This window comes from Vigna unguiculata, chromosome 2, assembly GCF_037176805.1.
Source record: "Vigna unguiculata cultivar grain cowpea cultivar isolate G323 ecotype 2 chromosome 2, ASM3717680v1, whole genome shotgun sequence".
Lineage (NCBI taxonomy): Eukaryota > Viridiplantae > Streptophyta > Magnoliopsida > Fabales > Fabaceae > Vigna > Vigna unguiculata.
In genome coordinates, this window is record NC_140793.1 from 5,334,895 (window position 1) to 5,358,759 (window position 23,865).

The following is a 23,865-nucleotide window of genomic DNA, read 5'->3' on the forward strand; positions in this document are numbered from 1 at the left end:
TTTAATATTTTATTTACATTTTTATATTTTATTAAAAGTTGATTTTTCGTTAGAGATTATTATTTAAGTCCAAATATGGTAACATCTGACAATTTAATAATTGATTTTTTAAATAATTTATTAGAATGTGATAAAAGTTTTATAAACTCATGCAATAATAAATTTTTAAATGATTTAATATAAATAATATTTCATAAAAACTATTTATTTTAATTTTATAATGTTCTTTATTTTCTGTTCTTTAAACTTTTATAATATTAAAGCAATAAAGTTTTAAAAGAATAATTATTCTTAGATAAACAACAAAATAAAATCCAATTCAATTTAATTAGAATATTTTTTCAGCAGACGGTGCCAGTTTTTCGTACTTAAGCTCTACTACATAGTAGAGTTAAACCCCAAGGCTGTATTCGGTTATTGTTTCAGCCCGAACCGAATGTAAGAAGGAAGAAATTCGCAGTTTCACAAATTGTGAACACCCAATTCTCTGATCCCCTACCCTTGTTTGCTTCTTCGCTGTCTAGAGAAAATGAGCGCAGTCTCTTCCAGTTCTCTTTGTATTCACACTGGCCATTCTTGGAACAACCCCAAGGTATCCTTTTTATTTTTATTTTTTTGTTTTTTGTTTTGTAAAATGTTGTCTTTGTTACCGTACAATGTTTTGTTTGTATTTATTAGAATACGGAGCACAATTTTGTTTTGATTCTGTCACTTTTTCTTTTGTGGGTAAATGTGCTTGATTCTCAAGAGTTTATGTTGTTACTTTTGTGGGTAAATGTGTTTGATTCTCGGTGTTTATGTTGGTGTTGTTCAGGAGTTTGGAAGGGGGAGAAAGCAACAAGATAGGAAGCTACTTGTGAAGTGTTCCAGCAAGAGTGGGAATCCATCTTCACAAAATGCGGTTCGTGTTGGTGTTCTTGGAGCTAGTGGCTACACTGGTTCTGAGGTGAGCCTGCATGACGCACAGTGGTTCTAACTGTGTTTGGTTTAGTGTGAGGAGAGGTTGGAACATGGAAAATTAATAAATAAATATTTAAATAAATAAAACAAGTAACAGTGATTTTCAACACAAGTTATGGCTTAGAGTGAGATGGGTATAATCAAGAATTTGAAAAAAATGATTTTTTGTCACAATGTCAAGGTTTCTCGGATCACTGCAACTACAATTGCGACCACTTCAGCAGCATTGTGGTGACAATTTCCCGCAATATCAAGAATCTTGACGTAACTGTGATCACAATTTTAAACCTTAGTTAGAATTAATTTATTCTGTTTTTTTTTTTCTTTTGCTTGTGCTTTTAGTGTATCCAACTTAGGTGTAAACTGTGAAGTGGCTTTCGTTCCAACTTAGGTGTTACTGTTTTTGTGAGATTGTGAAGATTTTTTGGTTAGGTTTTGCGACTCTTGGCGAATCATCCACAATTTGGGATTGCACTGATGACTGCCGATAGGAAAGCTGGGCAGCCGATCTCTTCTGTATTCCCACATTTGAGCACTCGGGTATGGCTGGTTTTAGGAATGATGATATGTACTTTAAAGAGATATTTTTGTTCATTTTTTGTTATTTTTTATGGAGGGTGTCGTGAGCTATCTGTTTTGCTTCTTCTTAGTGAAATTAGTATACCATTTTTATGATGATCATGTAGGTTGTTGTTATTCTTAATCATCATTTTCTTGAACAATCCTCTGGGCGTGATTTGAAATATGCATATTGATGTACTGTTATGTAAATTACATAATTTGAACTTAACCCATGTTTACAGGACTTACCAGATTTGATTGCAGTAAAGGATGCAAACTTTTCTGATGTGGATGCTGTATTCTGTTGTTTGCCTCATGGGACTACTCAGGTTCTTTATTACGTGTTTTGACATTTGTAATTTCCATATTGGCCAAGAGAGCACTGGATAAAGTATATCGGTGTTTAAAATTATTCCTTAGATTATCTTCTTGTTAACAGGAAATAATTAAAGGTCTACCCAATCACTTGAAGATTGTTGATCTTTCAGCAGTATGTTTTAAATAACTATTTTCTCTCTTTTTTTTTTTTTTGAAAAATAAATCATTATGAACAAAGCTTTGCTTCATATCAAAATTGTAAACAAGAGGGATTTTGTAGGATTTTCGTCTAAAAGATCTTTCTGAGTACGAAGAGTGGTATGGTCAGCCACATAGAGCACCAGATTTACAGGTGGGAAATCTTGTCCTCTTTGATTACAAAAGGGTCTAAATTATCTAGGTCTACCATCTGTTTTCTAAATCAGTATAGCACATTATCAACTTATACTATAGGCTTCTATGCTGTCTTTCATTTCATTGAACTTTGCTTAGCAAACTGTTGAACCCCTTATAAATTATAATTTCAAAATGAATATATTTTATGAAGTACAATGCCTTCACTGTTTATGAATTTGACCTGTCAACATTTATTTCTTTTCAAGTGTTCATATATGTAATATATGAGAAGATTGAGTGTCAGGTTGAAACCTCTTCCTTGTTTTATAATTTGATTTTAATGCATGAGTTAATCTAGTTACTTCTATCCAGAAAGAAGCTGTATATGGATTGACAGAGGTTTTAAGGGAGGAAATAAAGAATGCACGTCTAGTTGCCAATCCTGGTTGTTATCCAACTTCTGTTCAACTTCCCCTTGTCCCACTGATAAAGGTCAGGATGTTTACATTACAGTGTACAATGCATATGTTCAAAAAGTGAATTTTCCTTTCAAGAAAACAGTCTCATCAAAATGCAAATAATGGTATTAATTTGTGTTCTAAGGATTTTGTTCTGTGAGTTTTATCTAGTCTTTTCTTTGCCTAGTGGTTTGAAATTTATGGTCTAGGATATTAAGCTTGATAGGTACCATTCACTTTAAGCATATTTCTATGGTGCTTAGTTCATGGTCTTCTTTTAAGCTTATTTTCAGATATGCGGAGGAACTGGATAGCTCTTTATTATTACTAGTTTTTAGGAGCTCCTTTCTAATTTATTTTTTTCTTTTACCCCTTTGTTTTTACTCCTTGTTGATTTCTTCTCCTTCAACCTTTTGTATTTCTATCCTTTTCTCTAAATAAATTTATTCTTTTATCAATTAAAAAAATGTGCATATTGGCATTTATTCAATAACATGAACTATAGACCATAATATATATGAATTGTTCTTTTGGATGTCCTCTTGTCGTAAACTCACTTATCAAGTTTTTCTACCTTGACTTGACTGGACTACTCAAGATGTCAAATCAAGAGGTGTATTCAGGGGTGGAAGCATTTTAGGCTCAGCTTTATGCTTACTATTTTAAAAACTGATTTTTCTGTATTTATTGATTTTATCATGCTTGAAGTGTTTCATATCCCCTTTAACGTTAAGTTTATTCTTTCTTTCTGAGTTTTCTTTATTTTTTCAGGCTGGTCTAGTTGAGATAAAAAATATTATCATTGATGCTAAATCTGGTGTCAGCGGAGCAGGTTAGAATTTTGATGCATCTCTTTTGTATTTTATTACGATTATTCCACAAAAATATTCTCAGCTGTAACTTCTCATTTCTATGTGGTTCTATTACTTGATTCTTGTTGCAGGGCGTAGTGCCAAAGAAAATTTATTGTTCACTGAAGTAACCGAAGGTCTCAATTCTTATGGTGTTACTCGTCATCGCCATGGTAAGTTTAGTTTGGTTGTTATAATTAGATTTCTGTATTTCTATCTGACAACTCCAGCTTAACTAATAAAAACCCTGTCATCTTGTTACACTTTTGTATGTGACAATGAAGTATTGAGGGATTAGTTTTTTGTAAGAGGTATGCAATTGTAAAATAACCAGTAAAGGCAGAACCAACCAATAATACATTTTACATATGAAGGTCAAATATGCCTCTTCAATGGCGTGTCCCCATATCCTACATGTAGCCTACACGTATCCACACCATGTGTATGACACTTCTACAACACATTTTAGACACTATTAAATTGTAGCTTCAAAAACATCTTTTTTGTCTCCGACACAACTCTAACATTACTTTTGCATTAAAATTGTTGAATATAGAGAAAATAGGGATTGAGGTAACTTGGTGGGGAAAAGATGTAAGGACTATTTTGCAAAAAACTATCATATAAGTTTTTTTTGTTATAGTCAAATTGTACTAACTCATAAGTTAAATATATGCTAATATATTTATGACACTCACCTAACTAAGGGACTTCATTTTTCCTTTTAAAAAAATTGTTGAAAACGCAGACTTTGACTCGTGAGAAATCACAAGTCTTTTTTATCTTTTCTATGTGGTTTCTGCAATTGATTGCAAAAGTAAACAATACAAATAAGAAGTGTTAGCATAAACTAAAAAAGGCACTCAACTTGGTTTGTTAAAAATAACAGCTAAGAAAACAAAATGGCAAGTGTGTTGCTCCTCCAACGTGATTGTGTATTGATGAAGCTATTGCTAATGCTTATTCTTATAAGAAGTGGCCGCGCTCATAACGAGTGCTATGAGAATTTGTCTTGTTACACTCAAGCTGGAGCATACAAATCGTATGTGCCAAACTTGTTACAAATATAATCAATTCTAAGTCATCGTAAAGACTTAGTAAAAATATCTGCTAACTGATTAATTGAGTTAACAAATTCAGTCTTGATGTCTCTAGACATAATCTTTTCCCGAATGAAATGACAGTCAATCTTAATGTGTTTGGTCCTCTCGTGAAAGACAAGATTAGTGCTAATATGAAGAGCAACGTGATTGTCACACACAAGTGTCATTTGAGTGATATCTCCAAATTGTAACTCTAAGCAATTGCTTGAGCCAAACAAGTTCATAGGTAGTTGAGGTCATAGCTCTATATTCTGCTTCTGCACTAGATCTTGCCACAACACTCTGTTTCTTACTTTTCCATGAGATCAAGTTACCACTAATGGAGACACAATACTCAGATGTAGATCTTCTATCAGAAGGTGATCCTGCCCAATCAGCATCTGAATAACAAACAACTCTTGTATGGTTATTAGAACCATATAACAATCCTTTTCCATGAGATCCTTTAATATATTTCAAGATACGAATGACTACACTCCAATGATCTTCACATGGAGAATTAAGAAATTGGCTTACCACACTGACTGTAAAGAAAATGTCAGGACGAATAACTATAAGATAATTCAATTTCCCAACCAATTTTCTATATTGCTCAGAATCAGATATAAGCTCTCCCTGATTTGGTAGAAGTTTAGTATTGGGATCCATGGGTGTATTAACAGACTTTGCACTCACCAACCCAGTTTCTTCCAAAATATCCATGACATTCTTCCTCTGAGATATAACAATACCATCATTGGACTATGTCACCTCAATACCCAAAACATATTTGAGTTTGTCAAGATCTTTGGTCTGAAAATGGTGACAAAGATGTTGTTTCAACTAAGAGATGTCATGGTTGTCACTACCTGTAAGAACGATGTCATCAACATATACTATCAAGTAAACACATCCAGCACTCGAATGTTAATAAAAAATAAAATGATCTGCTTCACACCGAGTCATATCAAATTGTTGAATAACATTGCTAAACTTTCTAAATCAGGTCCTAGGAGATTGTTTTAGGCCATATAGGGATTTGCGAAGACGACATACCATCCCAGAAGAGTCCCCCTAAGCAACAAACCCAGGAGGTTGCCCCATATAGATTTCTTCTTGCAAATCACCATTGAAGAAAACATTTTTAACATCTAATTGATGAAGAGGATATTGTTAAACAGCAGCCATGGCGATAAATAAACGAACAGAAGTCATCTTCGCCACGGGGGAAAAAGGTATCTCCATAATCCAATCCAAAAATTTGAGTATAATCTTTGGCCACAAGATGAGCTTTGAGATGATCAATAGTACCATCAGTTCCAACTTTGATAGCAAACACCCACCTGCAACCAACAATAGATTTCCCAAACGGTAACGGGACCAGTTCCCAAGCTCCACTCTTGTGAAGAGCACTTAGTTCATCTGTCATGGCCTGACGCCAACCGGGATGGGCTAAAGCTTTACGGATAGTTTTTGGAATGGTCACAGAAGAAATAGAGGAAAGACAAGTATAAAAAAGGTAATGACATCGATGATAACTCAAAGCAATATAATGGGGAGAGGGATTATGTGTAGAACGCATACCTTTTCGGAGGGCAATAGGAAGGTCGGACTCAAGTGTCAAAGCCGAAAGAGACAAAGTAGTTGACACTTGAGTGGAGTCACGTGGTGGTGGTTAACTGTGGAGTAGGAACTGATGGTAAAGAAGACACATTAAGAAGGTCACAAACAACAGGAACATTAAATGTACTAGTAGTGTTGACAGGATTGGATGGAGACAGAGGTGAAGACTGACTCTTAAAATAAATGGAGAACTCATCAAAGGTGACATCTGTAGACACAAAATACGGTTAAGACAAGGAGAAAAACATTTGTATCCTTTTTGTGATCTTGTAAACCCTAAGAAAACACACTGATGTAATTTAGGATAAAGCTTGTCAAAACCAGGACTGAAATTATGAACAAAATATGTAGACTCGAAAACTCTTAGAGGTAAGGGATGAAGAGGTTCATGAGGGAATAAAATGAAATGAGGTATGTTATTATCTAAAACCGAAAAAAGCATGTGATTAACGAGATAACATGCAGTAAGAATAGCATCACCCCAAAAATGTTCAGGAACCTCTCCATAAATTAAAAGAGTGTGAGTTGTTTCAATAAGATGTCTATTTTTACATTCAGCTACACCATTTTGTTGAGGTGTATAAGCACAGGTTTGATGCAGAATACCGTGAGAAGCCATAAATTGTTTAAAAGAATGAGAAAGATATTCACAACCATTATCACTGCGCAAAACTTTAATAGAAACACCGAAGTGAGTTTTAATTTCATTAAAAAAAGATTGAAAGATATGAAATAATTCAGAACGATTTTTCATCAAAAATAACCAAGTACATATGGAATAATCATCAATGAAAGTAACAAAGTATTGAAAACCTAAAATAGACTTAACGCGGCTAGGTCCCCAAATGTTAGAGTGAACCACGACAAAAGGGGACGAAGCACCACATGTGACACTACGAGGAAAGGAAGTATGACTATGCTTGCCTAATTGGCACGACTCACTCCAAATGATACAACTTGGACAAGGTAGGGACAAGTTGCTGTAACTTGGCAAGGCTTGGATGACCTAACTGAGCATGAAGAAGAGAGGGAGACTCCATAATTGCACCAACATGTGTAGATGGGCGGAGATGATAAAGACCATGAGACTCACATCCTGTGCCAATCACTTATTTCGAACTCCGATCCTGTAAACACATAATTGTTGGTAAAAGAAATAACACAATCAAGAGAATGAGTTAGACGACTGATGGACAACACATTAAAAGAAAACCCAGGGACATAAGGAACATTATGAATGGTTAAAGAAGGAAAAATTTTTATAGTGCCAACACCATGAGATGATACTCTAGAGCCATCAACCAATGTAACAGAAGGTAAAGGATTAGGAGAGGATAAGGAAGAGAACAAATATTTGTTACTAGTAATATGATCAGTGGCTCCTGAATCAAAAACCCAAGGACCAGGAGAAGAAGATTGCGTTAGACCAGCAAAAGATGTACCTGTGTGTGCAACAGACGCAGTGAAACTAGAAGATTGTTGATCCTTATACTACCATTTGAGAAATTTGTTGAACATAGCAGGTGTATCAGATGAAACAGAAGGAGGATCCCCAACAGATGAAGGTGTGGAAAGATCGGTCTGAACAACTACAGTAGATCGAGGAGGACGACCATGTATGCATAACACTTGTCAATCTTGTGACCTGGCTTGCCACAATGTTCATACTCATGTAATGCATAACAATTGTCAATCTTGTGACCTAGCTTGCCACAATGTTCACACTTAGGATGCTCTTTTCCCTGTTTGTTGTTATAATGGTAAGATGCCAATGCAGAAGAATCATCAACAGAAGCAGGTGTATCAATGTTGGGTTTTTCTAGTACACGCTAAAGAGTAGAGCAGGTTGAAGTCAAGGTTGGGACAACTGGGGAACCCAAAATTTGATCACAAATATGTGAATATTTATCAGCAAGTCCGTGTAATGCCCATAGCATGAAGAACTTTCATCGTTGTGCGATCTCTGGGACAAGGTCAGGGGAAGGAGGCAATAACTCATTGAACTCATGAAAAAGAGCATGAATTTTGCCTATATAATCAGTCATAGAGGCTTGATGTTTAGAGGCAATAAGATCTGCAAATTGAGAACAGACACTATAGAGACGTTGAGTATCATTGGTGTCTAATAACTTGGCATGCTCCCAGATTTGAGCACACGTTTCGTAGGAACAAAAAATCTGCTTTAGCAAAGGATCAAGAGTACCCTTGAGAACCACACATAATTGAGCATCAACTGTATCCCAACGATCGTCCTCAACAGGAGTGAGAGAAGGTGCTTTCGGGACAAGATAATCAAGATACCTCTGACTCTTAAGCCATAACCTAACGTCTGATGACCATGTGGCATAATTAGGGCCGGTTAACTTGTCAATGGATAAGTGCACATTAACATAGTTAGTGTACACGGAAAGATCAGACGCAGCACTAGCAAAAGTGGAAGTAGTAGAAGAAGCGGTAGAAGTGGAAGAAGTCATGAAGGGAGGTAGAACAAACCCTAAAAAAAAAACAATGCCTCAAACTAGAAAACAAAGTTGCAATCAGGTGAAATCTGAAAAAAAAAATTGCGAAAGAGGCTTAGGACTTAGGGCTAAAGGCTAAGGGTATAGGAAAGAAGAACTACTGCAAGGATCCCTTCTCAGTCATGGATCGTTTAGAGCTCTTGATACCATGTTAAATATAGAGAAAATAGGGATTGAGATTAATCTCCCTTGTGTATAAAGTACACATAGGGTAATCTGTTTATAATGGAGAGAGGTATAACTAAAAAGAGTAACTAAAAATAAATACAGTAAGTAGAAGATATTGTTTGATATTGTGATTAACAATATCTTAACAATATCTAAACAATATCTTAACAATATCAAACAATATTAACAAAAATTATATATGGTGGTATTATATTTCTTTTGACCGCAATGTTTCCGTCATAACCCGTTATAATTTCCATTATAACTTTACAAAGGAGTTTTGGATCATATAATTTCCATTATAACTTTACAAAGGAATTTTGGATCACTGATATTTTTCATTATCTGATATCGATAACAATGCTTTGAGTATATAAATCTAGATTGTCAATTTAAATAATTCATAATGATCCCCTCCGGGTAACACACCAGTGTGAAGAAGAACCGAGAGTGATTTCTGCTAATTAGCCTTGTATTCCTCCATTAGGAAAAAAGAGATGTGGGGATTGGCTTGTTGTGGCCTTATGGGGCTTCATAACGAAAATTAACCATAACTTGATTGTGGGCTACTAAACTCTTACCCTATTTTTGTTGCATATAGCTACTTAGCTAGTGATTTTATCTATTGGGAACAAATGGCATCTGAATTTGAATAGATCTAATAATCATATTTTGCTGTCTGCAGTCCCTGAAATAGAACAGGGACTTGCTGATGCTGCAGGTTCAGAAGTCACCGTTAGTTTTACACCACACCTAATTCCAATGGTAAGTAAAGCTTAGAGTTCTGATCTATTTTCTTGCTTTTCAAGAAAATTAACAAAAATCTACTTTGCCATTTATCAGAGTCGTGGAATGCAGTCAACTATTTATGTGGAAATGGCTCCAGGAGTGAGAACTGAGGACCTGCACCGACAACTGAAGCTCTCATATCAGGTTAAAATTTTTGTCAGTGCTTGTCACCTCCTCACTATACATGTCATTACCACTACTTTACAAAAATGTAATGTATGAATTGCTTATATGCCTACAAATACGAAGAATGCAGGTCTGAAAATGGTACTTGATGGTTATTCTTCATTGTTGTGGAAAATGTTTTCTCGATTTGTCCCTTTCTCAACTTCTCTTTCTAATTTTTGGTGGTTCAGGAAGAAGAATTTGTTGTGGTGTTGGAAAATGGCGCCATTCCTCGAACTCACAGTGTGAAGGGGACTAATTACTGTTTAATCAATGTCTTTCCGGATCGAATTCCTGGAAGAGCAATAATTATATCTGTTGTATGTTATATAAGTTTTTTTCCCTCTTATATACACTTTACTTTAGCTAAAATTTTATGCATTTAACGGTATTATGATATTATAGTTGGCATGACTATTTTGATGTGTTGTTGCAGATTGATAATTTAGTGAAGGGAGCTTCAGGCCAAGCTTTACAAAACCTTAACTTGATAATGGGATTTCCAGAAAATTTGGGACTTCATTACCTGCCTCTGTTTCCTTAGAGTACTTCTTTTGTCCTGCTAGAGCTCCAACACTGTCGTTACAGTTTCACCTATTTTTTTTCCTTTGTGTTGTTGCTCTGTAATCTTAAAATAAGTCATTGAGTTTAAGGTGGTTGTTTTTTCAAGCATGAATTTTGGCCTTTCTGTAATGCCTATGTTTAAGTGGACTATGAATTCTCTATCTCACGTTTCGTTTATGAGATTTTATTTTATTTTATTTTTTGACTCGCTGCCTTTCTGGTTTTCTCTAAAATCACAGGACAGTGGACTGGTTGGTCCAGTTCCTTTGTTTGGATTATATACTTGCATTGAACGAAATTGATGTAAAAATAGGTTAATTCATTCTCTTGGTATATAGTTAAACAGGTTTTACCTTTTCGGTCTTTATATGCAAAAGGTATTCTTCAGTTTTTATACATATTGTTTTTAATTTCTTTTAGTTTATTAGTAATTAAAACCAAATGTTTAGTATTTGCATTGGCTCAAAGCTCTTTAAAAATCTTAACCAAATCGGTGATATTAAATCTCGGTCATGGAAGTGCTATTAAATATCGGTCATGGAAGTGCCAGGGTAGAAATTGGTAACGGTTTTCCAGCTTGTTGTCACAATAAGGTGGAGACGAATTAGGTGGAAGAGAAGAGATGTGCAGATTGAACGACAACGTGGTGGGAGAAGGGGGGAAATAAGATAACCTGAAACCCTAGTTTGATTCTTTTGTCTTCTAGTCTATAACCACTTAAATATTTATTTAAACATACCAACCTGAAACCCTAATTTGATTCTTTTGTCTTCTACTCTATAACAAATTTTGCCCGACCCACTTAAATATTTATTTAAACATACCAACGTGCATATTGGTCTCCACTCATTCTTTTATCTAATTTTATTCTTTTACCTAAGTTACTACAATAGTCACAGTAGTAAAGTTTTCTTCGACCTTAAGTTTTTTATATTATAAAAAAGTAAAGCATGTTATGTTATTCTTCCCATTCCTTCACCATGTTACTACACCATGTTACCTGCCGTGGTTGTTGCCAATTGTCGCTAGTTTCCATTGGCGGCCACCACCGCCAGCAGTCACTCGTCGCAAGCCACCACCAAGTTTTTTTTTCTACTTCTTTACTTTCACTATAATTATTTTACAAAAAAATATATCTATTTTCCAACAACAATAATGGCCAATGATTAAGATACTTCAAAAACATTTCATAGAAGTGACCTAAGTTGGAAATATTGTCATCCAATGGATAAATCGAATTTAAATAAAATTGTTTACAATTATTAAGAGAAAGTTATGAAAGTAGGAGTTATTAGAGCAAAAGAACATTTAATGGCAAAGAAGGACAATGTTGTTGCTTGCACCAAGACTCCGAAAAATGTGAGAGAAGAACTTTTGAAATTATATAAAGAAAGAACAAATAGTTCCTCTTTCAATCTTGGATATAGTGCAGCCAATGATAACCATGAGAGTGAAGATAAAGTTGAAATTTCCACGACTAACAATGATAAAGGGAGAAATAGTGGTGGTAGGAAAGGACCAATGTATATGTTCTGTAGAAATCTAGTTGTTGCAATAGAGAAGAGAAAAAAAGGAAAAACTAAGGCAAACTAACATCAAAGAGGTATGTGACAAAATAAAGACCTTGGTTCATTGATATATTGCTCGATTTTGGTACAAATCAGGCTTGTCATTTAACCTTGTGAAGTTGAAAAGTTTTCAAGATATGATTGATGTCATAGGTGCTTATGAACCTAATTTACCCGCTCCTAGTTATCATGAAATCAGAGTTCCACTTCTCAAAAGGAAGTTGAGTATATTGAGAAGTTGTTGTAAGATCATAAATTACAGTGCAACAAACATGGTTTTTCTGTTATGTTAGATGCATGGAATGACCGAAAGCAACGATGCTTGATTAACTTTTTGGTGAGCTCCCTAAGATACAATGTTTGTCAAGTCCATTGATGGTTCAAACTTTGTGAAGACAAGAGAAAAACTATTTGAGATGCTTGATTCCTTTGTGGAGGAAATTGGAGAAGAAAATGTTGTTCAAGTTATAACTGATAACAGGAGCAATTATGTGTTGGTTGATAAGTTGCTAGAAGAGAAAAACCTATCTCTATTGGACTCCTTGTGTTGCCCATTGTATAGATTTGATGCTTGAAGATATTGGATAGCTTCCTTTGATAAAGAAGACAATTGATAAAGGAGTTAGTCTTGTTGGCTTTATCTATAGTCATTCTACTACCTTGAGTTTGTTGAGACAATTTACAAATAAGAGGGAATTAGTAAGACATGATGTTACAAGGTTTGCTACCTCTTATTTACCATTACAAAGGTTGCATCAAGAGAAGGGGAATTTGAGAAAGATATTCACTTATGATGAATGGAGCAATAACAAGCTATCTAAGGAAGCCAAGGGGAGGGAGGCTACAAAAATTGTTCTTATGTCTTCCTTTTGGAATCAAATCGTATTTACTCTCAAGGTCATGGCTCATCTTGTTCAAATCATATATGGGTTATATATATGAAGCAATGGAGAAAGCAAAAGAAATAATAATGAAGTCATTCAACAACGATGAAAGTAAATACAATTATTTATTTACAATAATTGATAATAGATGGACATGTCAACTTAATCGTCCCTTGCATGCTGCTAGTCACTTTTTGAACCTAGAGTTTTTTTATTCCAACCCAGACATGGAATATAATTTGGAAGTTACAAATGGATTATATGATTGCATCAAAAGGTTGGTGCCAAGTAAAGATGCGCAACATTTTTTTTTAACTAAGTTGCCTCTTTATAAGAGTGCAAATGTACTCTTTGGTGATGATTTTGCCAAAGAATCAAGGAAAACCACAACCTCAGGTGAGACACTTAAACACTTTTTAAATTGTGCTAAGATATAATGGTTACATTCTAAGTTACTTTCTTTGCTTGTGTAACTCAATGGTGGAAGAATTATGGGCATGCAGCTCCCAACTTACAAAAGCTAACAATCAAGATTTTAAGTTTGACATGTAGTTCATCGGGATGTGAGCGAAATTGGAGTGTTTTTGAGCAAGTAATAAGACATGACTCATTTCATTATTATCTTATTTTTAGAGAGTAGAAAGAAATCAATTCACATATTACTTATTTATAATGCATATTCATTCAAAGAAAATGAATAGGTTGGACCACAAAAGGTTGCATGATTTGGTTTACATAAAGTATAATCAACAACTTGCTCAAAGATACGATATTAGGGATGAAATAAACCCTATTCTATTAAATGACATTGATGAATGTAATGAGTGGTCAGTGAAAGAAGTTGATGACGATAACAATAATGAAGATAGGGGCAATGAGTTGGTTTTTTATGATGATCCCACCCTTAATTGGGCAACTGTTTATGAAGCTTCAGGTATTGGAGAACTAGTAGTTTATACAAGGAGACAAGCAAATAATAAAAGAAAGCAACCATCAAGTGGTGGTATTGTTATTGGATTTTCACATGCTTCTTTGAAAGGTCCAGGTTCAACTCCAACTCCAACACAAACTAAGAAGGGTAAGTAAAAGACTCAAAGTCAAGTTCAAAATGAATTGCATAATAGTTCTGATTTCGAGTTTGAAAGATTATTTAACTTTGAGAAGAGTCTCTCAGAAGGGGAAGAGGAGGAGGGATATGTCCCATTAGATGATGACATTGAAAACAATTACGTTGGAATTGAAGAAGAATCTCATGATTAGAAAGAAACTCAATACATTTATTTTATGATTTGTTGTTATTTTATCTTTTGAACTTTAAATTTGTGGTGTTTTGATATTATGTCATTATTAATTGAATTTTTAGACATAGTATCATTACTTTTTCATTAAAATTATATGCGGTGGTATTATATTCTTTTATCGTAATATTTTCTCCATAACTTGTTATAGTTTTCGTTATAACTTCACAAAACAATTTTGAATTGTCGATATTTTCCGTTATCTGATATCAATAATATTGAACCAAATGGATTTTGATGGTTGGTACGGTATTCACAAGATGTTCTCAATCATACAATAGTTGGATTTTGATGGTTGGTACGGTATTCACAAGATGTTCTCAATCATACAATAATTGATTTCTTTTGTTAATGATTTTCTATTCTTGTGTAGGTTAGACACGTAAAAACTTATTTGTTTTGTAATTTTTTTCTCATTTATAGCATATAAAATATCAGGATATAAAATTTTAGTAATCTTATTTTTATTAAATTAAATTAGTAGAAATAATAAATTTTATAAATTTATTTATTAAAATAAGTAGTATTTTCAGTTTTATAATTTATATCTTTTAAGTACAAGTATGTTAAAAGTTTCATGTCAAATATATATAACTAAAGCAACAACATAAACTAATTTTTAAGTAACTAAAGCGGTTAAAGAGAAATGGGAATTGATGAAAGACTCTCCCAAAAACAAATTTAATTAATGGCAAATTCACACTAAGTGTTAAATATATTTTTAATCCCTAACCTTAGACACAAAAATAGAATTATTTTTGTCCTAAACTTTAATATATTTTTGTCTTCAAACTTTAAAAATTAATCGATATAATCCTTTTAATCCAACGATGTTAATTTATTTGGGTTTGTTAAAAGATATTATAAACTAGCATTTGAGCTGAAATGTGTCAAAATGGTATAAACAACTCAAACATCATCCTAAAACGCATTTGACACGTTAAAAAAATTAACATAGTTGGGTTAAATGGACTATATCCATTAAATTTTAATGTTTGAGGACTAAAATGTATCAAAATTTGAGAGAGGAACGAATTTCAATTTTGAATACAAGTTTAGAAACTAAAAACATAGTTAACCCTTCATACAATCCAAGCTATATGGGTCACTTCGTCCTATCCACCACATCGCATTGTTATCCCACATGGACTTTAGGTATATTGGCCATCGGGTCAAAATATCCCCGCACTTTTATTTCTAAACCAAATTTTTATTAAAATCTTATTGATTTTGTTGAAGACTTTCTATATTGATTGATCCATAAAATTTTTGAATTATTCAATTCAAAACATTATAGATGAAGTAAAAAAATAGTGAGTTTCATAATTTAGAGATCTATTTCAGATTGGTCGGCTCAAGGATAAACTAGGTAAAACATTCGGTTTAGACCTCCAAAAAATAAGACTTCAAATTTTTTTTAGTACTAATATTCCTCTACTAAGTTAATTATAAAAGTATGTTTAAGAAAAAAAGGTCTCAAATTTTTTAAGTACCAATATACCTATACTAAATTAATTATAGAATTATGTTTAAGATAAAAAGGCCTAAAAAAATTTGATACTATCTCTATTAAATTAATTATAAGTTTATGTTTGAGAATAAAATTTAATTTAGTTATTATTAGTATCTGCTAATTTTTATTGGTATTAAAAATAATATTTAATGAGTTAAAACCTTTTTTCAATAAATTATAATTTTGTTTAGAAAAATATATTAGTTATCTTTATTCTCTTATGGTCAATTTTGATTCTATTTTCTTCTTTTATCTTTATGTAACTTTAATTTTTGTTCTATTTTTTTCTTTTATTTCTATGTGACTTCAATTCTGATTTTATTTCCTTGTTTTATCTCTATGTAACTTCAATTTTGATTCCATTTTCTTCTTTTATCTTTTTATGACTTCAATTGTGATTTTTCTTTTCTTATTTTATTGCTTTGTGACCTCTCATCTATTGATTTCACTCCATGTCTCTCATTGCTTTCTTCTATTATATATAAAGTTATTCTTTTAAGGGTTTGATATATTCCCTTGATTCTCATATTGTCTTGTGTACCAATTTTTTGTATTTTCAATTTTTGTTAGTATGTATTTCTTTTTATTTTTGTTGATGTTGTTTTTATTCTATTTGTTGAATTTATATTATGATTAGAAATATGTTTTTCTTGTCTGAATTTGTTTAGGGATTAGGGTTTATGATTATAGCCGAGAAGAACAATCATTTTTTAATTGTTTTTAGTAATAATTAATCTCAAAATAAATTTTGTAGGTTTATGAAAAAGTTGAGACTTGAGAAAGAGAAAGAGACTTGAGACTTTAAGATACTACAAGTCTACTATCAAGATTACTTTTTGACCGCCATAACCAAGTTCTATTGTTTTAACTCATTTTTTTTGTATACTTATTTTTAGTAGTGTTTTATATATTATAATTTTTTTTATTTCATATAAAAATATATAGATATGTCAAGTATAAAATTTGAATCAAGCTATTCAAAAATCCAAAAGTAAAGAAAAGTTGAAACTTTAATTGCATCATAGAAAGAAACTATGAATAAATTTATAAAAATAGATAAAAAAATGAATTAGAAAATACAAGTGGGTCTTTTTGAATGAATAAGATAATAACAATATAAATATCGGTAAAAACAACTATAAAGAGAGAAGTAGTTAGTGATTAGGTTAAGTATGATTCTCAAAACTCATGTTAACTATTAAAAATATATAAAAAGATGAAACAAATTAATCTTATTATCTATTTAAAAAAATATAAATAAAATTAATTTTGATAATTTAATAAATAATTTTGCATAAAAAAACTTGAAAAATAAATTTTAAATAAGAATGAACCAAATTATGCTATTTAGACATTTTCAAATTCCATTTTTAAACTAAACCATTTGAAATTCATTTTAGGTTAAATCATTCCAGAGGTCCTCATTTTTGTAACGAAATTTCAAGTAGGTCCCTTTATTTTTATTTAACTAAATTGGGTCCCTATTTTGGAAAATTCATTGCAAGTAGGTCTTTTCCGTTAGTAGTACTCTAACTGTGTTAACTATGTGGCACACACATGGTTTTTTATTTTAATTTTTTAATTTTTTAATTTTTTTAATTTATAATTTTTTTAATAATTTAAAAAATAAAATAAAAATTACCACATGTTAATCTGATATTGTGCCACGTGACAGAGACAACGTGATGTGATAGTGGTAGTGTCACGTGTCATGATTGAATGTAAAAAGTGTCAATGCAGTCCTTGTATTTGTTATTTTGTCTCAATTTAATTCCATTTTTTTTAAAACTGAATCAATTTCATCACATATCAAAATTAATTTTTATATAAATTTTACAATGGTATTTTTATTATAATTGATATTTTTAACAAAATTAATTGATATCCTATCTATGAGGCACCATCATGAGCTCTCACCAAGAGGGTCATGGAATTATGTCCTAACTATGAGGCACCACCATGAGCTCTCACCAAGAGGGTCATGAAATTACGTCCTAATCATGAGACACCACCATGAGATCTCACCGTGAGATTCATGGAATTACGTCTTAAACCATACCAAAATCATGTCGCACAACCAACCATAGAATTATCATGCATACCAATCTCATGCCAATATTTATAACCAACCATCATATCATGTTCCATACGAAAGATCATACCAAACTCATCAATTCCAGCCCATAAACCATTTAACACATGCATATTCACTCAGTTCATGCTTTAGCGGAGTAACTCAATCAAACATATGACCATTAACAAAAAACAAAGGAAAGAACAGTTATAGAGCCATTTCTACACCAGTTCTCGCTCAGGCTAGAAGACATTGCTCAAGCGAGAGAGGTTCTTTCGCTCAGGTGAGCTCCTTTCACCTAGACGAGAGCTCGAATAGTGGAACAATGGCACTTTTGCGTTTTCTCGCTTAGGTGAGACCTCCTCGCCTGAGCGAGATGAACTCTCGCTCAAAACTGGAGCTCGTCGCCTGAGCGACAGCTTGCGCAAGCACCTGAGTTTCTGACACTCTCGCTTAGGCGAGACCCACTCGCTTGGGCGAGAATATCAGATTTCCTCCACTGTTCACGCATGCCAGCACAGAGATGCATCAACAACAATGCACAATACATGTTCATATCATTTTAAACACCATACAATCACCAAAAGCCCGAAACAGAGCTGAAAAACAAGCAAGATACATTAAAAGCGCGAAACCCTAGCTTTCCTTACCTAGACAGATATTAACGGAAGGATGCACTCAATAGACAAGCACAACAACTCTGTGAGCCGATTCGTGAGCTGGAAATACTGACCCAGAAAGAGAAACGAGGTTATCCAGATGAACCTCTACTAGACCATGAAAAATAGAGCTAAAGAGAAGAAGTTAGGGGTTGAAGATTAACTTACGTAGAGTGGAAATGGGGTTGAGCTAGCTTGAGGAGAACTAGAAGCCAAACCCTAGTAGAGCGTTGTTGTTGCATGCTAAGAGAGTGTGGGGGGCTGTTTTCTAAAAGTGATAGAATAAGAGTATTAGGACTAGTTTAGGAGTTTTGGGCACCCTATAGGTCATCTTTAGACCCAACAGATTAAGGCAGACCCTTAAACTTTGGACAGAAAAATAAGTGAGGCTTATAAAATCCAATTTCGAAAATAAAAGTTCGCAAATTAAAATCACACCAAAGGTCAACATTATAGGTTTTTAGAGGATGAATGCGTTATAAAATAGTAAGGGTAAAATTGACGTTTTAAAAAAGTGCTGTAAGCAAAAGCTTTGTAATTTATATATTTTTCGGCCAAGATGCTATGCTGGTAAAAATATGTAAGAGTTCAATAAAGATAAAATTTAATAATTGAACTCAAATAACAATACACGTAATATTACAAAATACTGTATGCAATAAACCAGTTAATAAAGTATAAATTAATATAGAAAAATCAACATTGTTTTATGTACATATTTTTAATCATTTTCACACATTTCCTAAAAATTAATTTTGCTGCATGTATGTTATCTCTAGTTTTCAGTTTTCACTGGAACAGACCTAGAAATGTTCCTTTTATGGTTACTCTCCACTATGCTGCTATTATCGTAGTTGACACCACCGCAAAACCCACTTGTTGAATTGCAATCCCTTTCAAAAGGGTATTCGGATTTGGTTTCAAGTTTTCATCTTTCATCTACGCGAACATGTCTCTCCCCTCTTCCCCTCACCTCCTATCTACTACTGCTTCTTCTCGTTTCCAACCCTTGATCCTCAACAGCACCGTCTCTATCGAACCTCCCTTTCTGGGTTTCAAGGTACTCTTTTCAACATTTTCTCTTACAACATGCTCTTTCTTTCTCTTAGGCAATTGTTCGTATTCTGTTGTTATCTGAAGCCAAAATGTTAGTCAAGGATATTTTAAAATAATATAATAGTAATTTGTGCAAAGTGACAAATCAAATGTTAAATGTAAGAAGTATTATTCATTTATTAAGTTATTACAGTTTCTAGGGCAGGAAATTTTGGATTTTACTACTTGTGGATAATGCATTACTCAATCTGTAAATTGCCTGTTATCATTTGTTTTTGGAGTTTTTGAATTGAATGAGTGTCTGATTGGGTAAATAGCTTAATTAAGGCGTCATTGAATGAGTGTTTATCGTAGAGGCATGTGTGTATTAGTTGTTTCTACAATTGAAAAAGAAATTAGATTGAAATATTCCATATAAATTGTAAGCTGTTTTCACAAGTTGTCTTAGAAATCTTATTGGAAAATGTTGAAAATGTCATAAGGACTTCCAAATGTTTGCACAAGTTCTTATACCTTGAGATAGTTCAAATAAGTTGTAAACAAGATATTCCAAATGGACCCTAAATAATATGTGTACTCTCAGTGTAAAGGTCTTTTACACTATCATCCAATTACAGACCACCATGTATGGCAAGTGCATTGACTTTTATAATAACTCCTTTAAAAATGATTCAATGGATAACTTGTTTTTTTGTTTGATTGTGTAAAAACTTCTATATTGGCAGTGCATGCCTGTTAAAAACTTTTGAATATTTGACTAAGGTCTGGTTACTGGCTTCATAAGTTAAAATTTCCCCTATCTGCTGTTGCACAGGGTACACCATGTTTTGTTGAGAAGCATAATTGCTGCTTAAGTGTTAAACCATTTGGTGTATCTCAGAAGAGAGTTACCAAGATCTCCTGTTCTATGAATATGTCTGCACAACAATCAGATGATCATGGGAAAATGAAGCTTGACCACTTAATAGACAAAGCACGAAAGCTTTGGGACAATTCTCCTGAGTCAGTGAAGATTTTCCCGTGGAACAAAGCTTTGGACAACTTCATTCAACTTATTCTTGATCTCATTTTGGTTGTTGTCAAATACCTAGCTGTGCCTGTATTCGCGGTTACCTCACTGAGTGAAATGTCCTACTGTGCACATGAAAGGAAGCTACGTCTGGTTCCTATTCCAGTTCTCTTTGGCGTTGCTGTTGCTGGGATTCTTAAGGCGACTGCCCTTGAGTTATCTCCACATCTAAAGGTATGGTCATTGGTTATTCACCATTTTATAATCTAGATATCAGAGAGATTTGTTGGATGTAGTATTAAGCTGTTGTTTTTTCAATAATTACTTTCCCTCATTCAGAATGAAACAGTTGTGATGCTTGATCTCTATAGACTCTTTTTTTCTTCCATTCACTCCGTAAAACATTTTCAACTGCCTCATTATCTCCATATTTTGAACTTCTAACAACAGGGCATGGTCATTTTGGATTAGTTAATCTCACTGCACTTGAAGACTTTTCTTTGGGAATTTATTACAGTGTATGGACAAAATGGTGACTACCTTAGATGTTGACTAATTTGAAAATTCCAGTTTAGCAATCCAGCTTGCAAAAAGAAGTCAGATGAATGCATAATATATTTCAAAACTAGATGTCTTGTTTTCCAGACGTTTGCCTTGTTTTTTAGGTGCCAATCTCTTAGGGACTCTTCTGGTATTTATATTTTGACATCATTTTTATTGATCATAATAAAGCAAGATATGAGAAACTTAGTCTGGTTGTCCACCCTTCCTATTTACTGTCTTGGAGTCTATGTCTTGTTTGATTTCACCCTTTTACCATAGCTTATTACTGGTCTTATTTTCAGGATGCAGAAGTTCCGTGGCATTTAATTGCCATTGCAATTTTTTTCACGTTAATCAAATTGCCAGGGCCATATTACCCTTACTGGGGACGTATAATCATTCCTCATTTTGCAAATGGGGTTCTTTTGAGGACTCTATGGTTTGCAATATTGTGGTATAGAAGACCAAAAACAGTGAATATGCCGGGTTCTAGTTAGTTATCCTCAAGTTATGGTACTAGCTCGCAGAGTTACTCAGTTTTTGTAAGTATTAATAAATCCTACAACTTACTATGCTAAATCCAATACATATGTGAAATGTGATTCTTGGGAATTCGAATGAGGGTATAATGTGTTTCTTTGCTTTATGAGCAAATGCTATATTATGGGAATTTAACCATGTGGAAATGCTCGAGTCTAATTCAAGTTTAGTTTTATCAAAACTACAGCTCCATTTTAATAACTATTTTTGAGTTTTTGCTCTTTTTTTCTTGGTTAAATCATTTTTTAAGTTCCTATAGTTTCACTAATTTTTTAAACTGGTTATTATAATTTAAAATTATGTAATTGGCCCCCATCCCACCAAATATTGTCAAATAAGTCTTCACCTCACCAACAGTCATTAGATTTTTCTAAACTACAATGATCTATTTGAAAACATGTAGATAAACCTTGTTACCTATTCAATTTGTATTTGTCAAATATAGTTTTTGAGTTTTCAAATGTGTCCCTATGGTTCAGCAAAAGTTAGCAGCTTTTAGTGAGGACTAATTTGAAAAAAATTGAAAGCATAGGACCCTAAGTTAGTTCAAATTTAATGTAACTATAGGTATTATTGAGTAAGTTGATCTTTTTCTTCCCTTTACAACTTTTAAATGTTAACTTATGTAATGAGAGTTGCCATAACTTTATAAGCATTTTGATACCACTTTGACATCAAAATAATAGTCCAAAAGATTCGCCAAAAATAATACACCAAAAGCTTCTGTGTACCAGTATATGTGAGCAAATGGATGAAAACAATTATTTAAGGACCAATCTTGTGCAGCTAATGGGTAATTTAAGGACCAAAAATCTTTTATTGAGCAATATATAAAATTTTATTTATGTATTTATATAAATAGTCCCCTATCAGATTGTAGTTTGCAGTTGTTTCATTTCACATGCTTTAGTCGAGATCTAATCATTCAACATTTGTAACATTTTCTTTCAAGAGTAAAACTGATTTCCCAGTACATGTTACTGTTAGTAGATTGTTTAGTAAATCAGACCCAGTGAAAATGTTTTGTGAAATAATAGTCCTAGTAACAGCAATTAACCAATATATTCAAGTTTGCTTATATTAGTCCTGCAATTCAATATGGGAGTACTTTGATAGTTTAATATCTTGTGCAAGCTGGCTTCAGTTGTTAATTCAACAATATTTTGTATTAAAATGCTCTTATTCATGAATCAATCATTTACTTTTTCTTACTCTTATACAGGATACCAGATTTTTACTAGTGAAGACCCGAGTGGCGTTAAGCACTGCATTTAGATTTTTACTGAATTTAGATTTCACTTTGTTGAGAAATAATGTAAGTGCTGTAGTTAGTCACTATAGTTTGTCTTGGGAATGGAAGATATGGTTGTGTTGGATACCCCATATGAATAGTTGTAGCTGATACATATGAAGAAATAGATGGCAATGGTGACTTCACTTTTGGTATAAGAAAAATAATTCTTAAACCTTTGCAAGAGAAATATCAAAAGGATTGGTTGAGTGGAATGACACATGGTTTATATTTGATGGGGATTTCTTGTAGGTGACATGGTCTACACGTCTTTCCGGAGTTCATAAATGTTGCTCCCGAAAATCATTTCACCATCAAATTTTATGTAGCAAAAACCTATGTGAAATGCTGTGATATGTTCAGATTGGAGCATCTATGCACTTTTTTAACTGAATTCATGCATAAACTAGTGAATAAACTGTTTTACATTTATTTTTCCTTAAAAATATTCATTTCTTAGGATGACATGACGACTCTAATCCTTTGGTTAGAGACTGATATAACTTATGGTATTGAAATTACAGTTGACTTGTACAAATTGTCATACAGTGATCAAATGCAATTTTTTCTATTATAAGGATCTTTGTTACGACATGTGAGCACAATGTGTTAAAGTAATGTGAATTTTGTCTACACTATTTTTTTTTTTTAAATGACAAGAATACGTTCTTTCAGACACTTTTTTATTGGTTTCACATCTTTTTTAATGGTCTTTTCTTGATTTTGTAATTTTTAATAAATTTTAATCAATAAAAAAGTAGTATTAAAATAATGTATTATGAATAATCTTTTCGAAGATTTTCTTTCTTACTATTATCTCAACGTGCATGGTTAATTATTAGTTTCGGATATGCATAACCATTTTTATAATAAATTTTAAATGTTAATAGAGGTTTAAAAATTCAATCAACCCTTTAAATACCGAAAGTAATATATAAGTATTTAAGCTATTTATTGCTAGCATTACAACGGTAGAAAAAATGGAAAATATCTAAACAATATGTTCAACCATATACCACCATAAAACTGTTCATTT

At 32.8% G+C, this 23,865-nt stretch overlaps 2 protein-coding genes and 1 pseudogene across 2 annotated transcripts; all 3 read left to right on the forward strand.

Annotated features, from left to right (window-relative positions):
* Positions 1-352: 352 nt before the first annotated feature.
* LOC114169090 (Putative N-acetyl-gamma-glutamyl-phosphate reductase) lies at positions 353-10,599 on the forward strand. Its single transcript, XM_028054114.2, has 13 exons — positions 353-592; positions 815-946; positions 1,393-1,500; positions 1,764-1,850; positions 1,961-2,011; positions 2,120-2,191; positions 2,548-2,667; positions 3,405-3,465; positions 3,577-3,657; positions 9,562-9,641; positions 9,720-9,809; positions 10,022-10,150; positions 10,267-10,599. Exons 1-13 carry the CDS (start codon positions 530-532, stop codon positions 10,372-10,374), a joined length of 1,182 nt encoding a protein of 393 aa, XP_027909915.1. The 5' UTR covers positions 353-529; the 3' UTR covers positions 10,375-10,599.
* A 1,649-nt stretch (positions 10,600-12,248) lies between these two features.
* LOC146888240 (uncharacterized) lies at positions 12,249-14,157 on the forward strand (annotated as a pseudogene).
* Positions 14,158-19,163: 5,006 nt separating this feature from the next.
* EMB1273 (embryo defective 1273) lies at positions 19,164-23,223 on the forward strand. The gene is made up of 4 exons (XM_028052950.2): positions 19,164-19,450; positions 20,261-20,689; positions 21,301-21,540; positions 22,761-23,223. Exons 1-3 carry the CDS (start codon positions 19,340-19,342, stop codon positions 21,493-21,495), a joined length of 735 nt encoding a protein of 244 aa, XP_027908751.1. The 5' UTR covers positions 19,164-19,339; the 3' UTR covers positions 21,496-21,540; positions 22,761-23,223.
* The last annotated feature ends 642 nt before the right edge of the window (positions 23,224-23,865 follow it).